We start from the raw sequence: 4,513 nt of genomic DNA, 5'->3' as shown, positions 1-4,513 counted from the left end.
TCTACTGTTCCATATCACTTTCTTGATTTGATCCTTTTGTTTCTTAATTTATTTTACCCTTTGGAAACTCTCCATTTTAGTCAATGATAGTCAAACGACCGTATCTGTGTCTCCATCAAGTGTCAAACTTCAATAAAACCGGTGAAAGGGAAAGTGCATATAGTTCACATTCATCGTGGCATTAAGCTCGAATCTTTTACCAACCACTTCTTCAAAAATAAAAATAGTTGGTGATAATATCAACTTTCGGCGTCTCTAAATAAAATATTTGAGAAACTTTACTTCTAAGAAAAGGTTTTAAAAAAACCAATTAGAAGTACTTGTCGATTATTCACCTAAACACCATATATAATCACGTTATAGGGGATTGTCTAATTGATTCCACGGTCTAAATGAGTTTCTGCACATAAGACGCAGTCTGCGGTTCGGACCTTTGGTTCACCCTTGATATTTTTTGTCCCGTGTAAAAAAACGACAGACGGTCGTCTAACCAACCAATATAAATTGCCGTTTGACTTTAGGTTTCTAGGTTAGTTCTTGCATTGAAACAAGTAAGGATTGGAGTGGTAATAATATCTAAAAGCCTTCATGGAATATAAAGTTCGAAGTCTCGATTTTACTATGCAATATAGGTGAACAGCACAATAGTTTCTTCAAGTAATCCAGCCATAGAAAACATGCTTTGACCGGTCATATAGACAATTACAACAGCTAAATGCACACTTCTTTCAGGAATCGATTCAGGCGAAGAAAAGTTTAATCTCAAGTAGATCTAGAATGATGCTTGTGCAAGAACTCAAGGCAAAAGGATAATTAAGGGTTTATGTGTCCTTCAGAATCAATCTCACCTATCTTGGCGAAATCCCGAACGATGCGCTTATTTCATGGTAGATCCGAAGGACACTGCTTTTGGAACATGGACGGGGAACTCATGAATCTCATCCATCCATGGATTCTTCTCCTTCACTGGGTCGATGGTCCTGAGCGCCCGCCAAACTGTGCTATTGCACTTAAATCCGGACCCGAAACCAATCTGCCATGTCCTATCACCTTTCCTAATCCTTCCTTTGGCCTCCGAATAGGCCAATTCGTACCACAGTGAGCTACTCGACGTGTTCCCAAATCGGTATAGAGTCATTTGTGATGGCTCCAAGTGCCAATCGGTGAGCTCAAGGTTCTTTTGTACCTCATCAAGAACCGCTCGACCTCCAGCGTGGATGCAAAAATGCTCGAAGGCCAGCTTGAAGTCAGGAATGTATGGCCTACTCTTCATCTTGAACACCTTCTTCGCGACCAAGGTGGCGAAGAACAAGAGCTGCTCCGACATCGGGAGCACTAATGGGCCGAGGGTCGTGATGTTGGTCTTCAAGGCTTCCCCGGCAACTGCCATCAAGTCCTTGGAAAGCGACACGCCGATGATCTTCTTATCATCCTCTCGTTGGAACGCGCAGTTGTAGCTCTTGTCATCTGCGCCTTTGTGGGTGCGCACAGTGTGGATGAGCTGGTACTTGGAGCGGCGGCGGTCGGAGGACCGGTTGGAGAGGAGGATCGCTGCGCCGCCCATCCGGAAGAGGCAGTTCGAGACGAGCATCGATCGGTCGTTGCCAAAGTACCAGTTGAGGGTGATGCTCTCGAGGCTGACCACTAGAGCATAAAAGTTACGATTTACCTGGTGATTGATTCATCAGAGAAGTATTACGATTAGACCCAAGTTTCATTTTCATGAGACCAAAATTAAATTTCCCTAGTAAGAAAGTCTAGAAACTATTGTGCCTAGTAGATAGAATAGATAGTAATGAGAATTTACAAAGCTCATGTTCAATTCCGTTGTCAATTATCGAATTCGTAAATGTGAAAAGTCCTATTTCAACTCTAGCTATATTTTGTGGCATAATGAATCTTGAATTGACTTATCAGTGGATCATTTTGTTCGACGACATCTAGGTTCTGAGTTCAAACCACTCATTAACTCCCACTTCCCAACCAACCAAAGCGTAGTCTAGGGAAATAAAATACGTGAAAATTTACTATTTGCACCACTTGGGTCACAATCTTTAATTTACTACGAGAATAATAGTCTATTTTAGATCACAAAAATCAAATAACAAATAATTATAAATTGTTGTTGCGTCCATTCTTTCGAGAATTTGTGATTCACAATTAGCCATTATTCTCACATTAGCTCAAAGATTGTTATGCTAACAATGCTTCTTTTATTTTCCTGTCCTGATTCTAATTTTTATGAAATGGTTTTAAAATTACATGACACACTATCAACATAAAATGGCCTGCGGTAGTGAACCTAATACAATTCCTATTGCCCAATTTATATTTAGAATTTTTTCTTAAATGAAAGTTTTCATTCCTTGTCTGCTTGGATAGCACTAAGGTTGTTCATAAAATGAAACCTATAATTTCAATATGAAAAAGAGAGAGGAAAACAGAAATAAAACCTGTAATAACTGCTTAACAAGGTCGATCGAAATCAATCCAGCACTGCAACCCATCCCACCAATATTGTAGCTCAACACATTCCCTCTGAGCTTGTAGTGGTTCACGATCATCGCCGACAGCGACGGCGTCGGGTTGAACACACTACAGTTCACGACAAGGATCCCTATGTCCTTGGCCTTGACCCCGGTCTTGGCCAGCAGCTGGTCCACAGCCCCGAACATGATGGCCTCAGCCTCTGCCCGTGCTTCTGCCATGCACCGGTTCGGTGGAACCTGAAGCACAGCTTCAGGCACGTATGTCCGCTGCCCCAGCCCGGACCGCTCGAGGATCCGCTGCTGAAAAGCAAGATTCTCCTTGGTGAAGACGTTCGTGAGCTCCGACCGCTCCATGAAGGTCTCATGGGTGCATATCCGAGCCGGGTCAGACTTGTGGCAGGCAGAGTCGTCAGGCTTGTAGCAGGCAAAGTCGACGAGGTAGACTTTTCTGGGTAGGGTCATGAAATACAGAGTGACCAGAAATACCATGAGGGTTGAGCAGAGCACGACGGTAATGAGATTGAACCTGAGTTGGTTCCAGAGCTGGGCTAGGTCTCGGGCCGTGAGGGCTGACAGGTGGGCCGAGGAGATGCCAAGGAGTGGCACGAGGAGTAAATATATGGCTTTAGAGATGAGGTAGTGGTAGCCGAGCTTCACGTACTTGAGCCTCACTGATAAGAGGAAATCTGGGAGGTTGTGGTTCAATGGTCTGTCCGAGTCTTGGCTTCGAGGTTCAACTGAGACGGGGACCGTTTGATCTGGGTTTTGTCGACTGGTCTGTTCTTGTTGGTTGGCCATTTCCGAAGGACCCTATTGCGGAAAAGACAAGACGTTTGCAGCTTCAGAGGTTTCTTGTCTCTCCTTCAGAGGAGCTCCCTGAAGAATATCAGAGGACAAGAACTTGGTGTTTCAAAAGCAAACGGAAGAAAATGGCAGAGAAAGAGATAGAGAGAGATAGAGTCTTAGCAATGCATGGGAAAGATTGAGGAATGTTTGGGATGGATTTAAAGAGAGTGCGTGGAGAGCGTGGAGGAGAAATGAGAAGTTATACCATGTAAACGGTACATGTTTCCAGATAGTTGAGAGATGAGAGAGAGAAGTTATACCATGTAAATGGTACATGTGTCCAGCTAGTTTAAAGGGACCGTAGGATGACGAGGGCCCAAGTCGATTGAATGGAATATAAATTATTTGAGATTACACTAATAACCATTTGCTCTAAAAGTTTGAGTTGTCAAATTATGATGTGAAAGATAGTTCTATATATCTTGACAGTTTCTCTCACGAGGGAATCGGTTTGATGATATGAATTTGAATATATGCAAACAAGCTCCGCGAGGAAAGTGTTGTTGAGCAATAATACTTATAAAGAAGGAAATCAATAAATGAATGAAAGAAAGTGAGAGGAATCGGATTGAGAACTCTATGGATGGATGAGGTTGCCCAGTGTCCCCATTTATCATAAATGGTAGGACTAGGAGGACCTTTCCAGAGGTAAACCACTACGCCAAAGACTTAGTGCCCACTCTCCCAACTTCATATCCATCGAAACTTTAGGGTTTTGATACAATCATTTTAACATGCAAATTAGTTCAATTCAATTATGTGTTGTCACTGATCTATTGTGGGTCGATTAGTAACCCAAGTAAGATGCAGGAATTCACCTTACTTTTATGAACCAAAGATTTATAGATTAATCTAACTCTCTTTCACTACCATTTCTCTTTATTTTCAAAAAAAAATTAGTTTTTAGTCTTGGCAAGTTTTAATCCTAAACCACTAACATGCAATGAGTGATCATACAAGGACACAATAAATTAATGCAACACTAAATAAATTGCTAGAAACAAGGCAAACCTCAATACACTAAACAAAGCATAATCTCACTATGATTAATTTTCCAATATTTGCAAGATGTCAATTAAAAAAAAAATCGCATGCCATAAACATTATTTTTAGTTGCAATGATGATTATTTCTTTTTGGATTTTCTTGTTCAATAAAAGATTAAACTATATGCAGTTC

The 4,513-nt window shown here is 41.5% G+C and overlaps 1 protein-coding gene across 1 annotated transcript; it reads right to left on the bottom strand.

The window, feature by feature from the left end:
• Positions 1 to 877: 877 nt before the first annotated feature.
• LOC104416122 (3-ketoacyl-CoA synthase 11) lies at positions 878 to 3,287 on the bottom strand. Its single transcript, XM_010027558.2, has 2 exons — positions 2,454 to 3,287; positions 878 to 1,669 (listed from the first exon to the last, which is right to left on the bottom strand). Exons 1-2 carry the CDS (start codon positions 3,285 to 3,287, stop codon positions 878 to 880), a joined length of 1,626 nt encoding a protein of 541 aa, XP_010025860.2.
• Between the last annotated feature and the right edge of the window lie 1,226 nt (positions 3,288 to 4,513).

Source organism: Eucalyptus grandis, chromosome 8, assembly GCF_016545825.1.
Source record: "Eucalyptus grandis isolate ANBG69807.140 chromosome 8, ASM1654582v1, whole genome shotgun sequence".
NCBI lineage: Eukaryota > Viridiplantae > Streptophyta > Magnoliopsida > Myrtales > Myrtaceae > Eucalyptus > Eucalyptus grandis.
The sequence above is the reverse complement of the archived record's forward strand: the minus strand, read 5'-3'. Positions and strand labels throughout refer to the sequence as shown.

Bases quoted from the DNA above. Each gene is read 5' to 3' on its own strand.
- LOC104416122 (XM_010027558.2), bottom strand. From the start codon at position 3,287: ATGGCCAACCAACAAGAACAGACCAGTCGACAAAACCCAGATCAAACG. The intron at 1,670-2,453 runs GTTTTATTTCTG...ATCAATCACCAG, and splicing joins TTGTTAAGCAGTTATTACAG to GTAAATCGTAACTTTTATGC.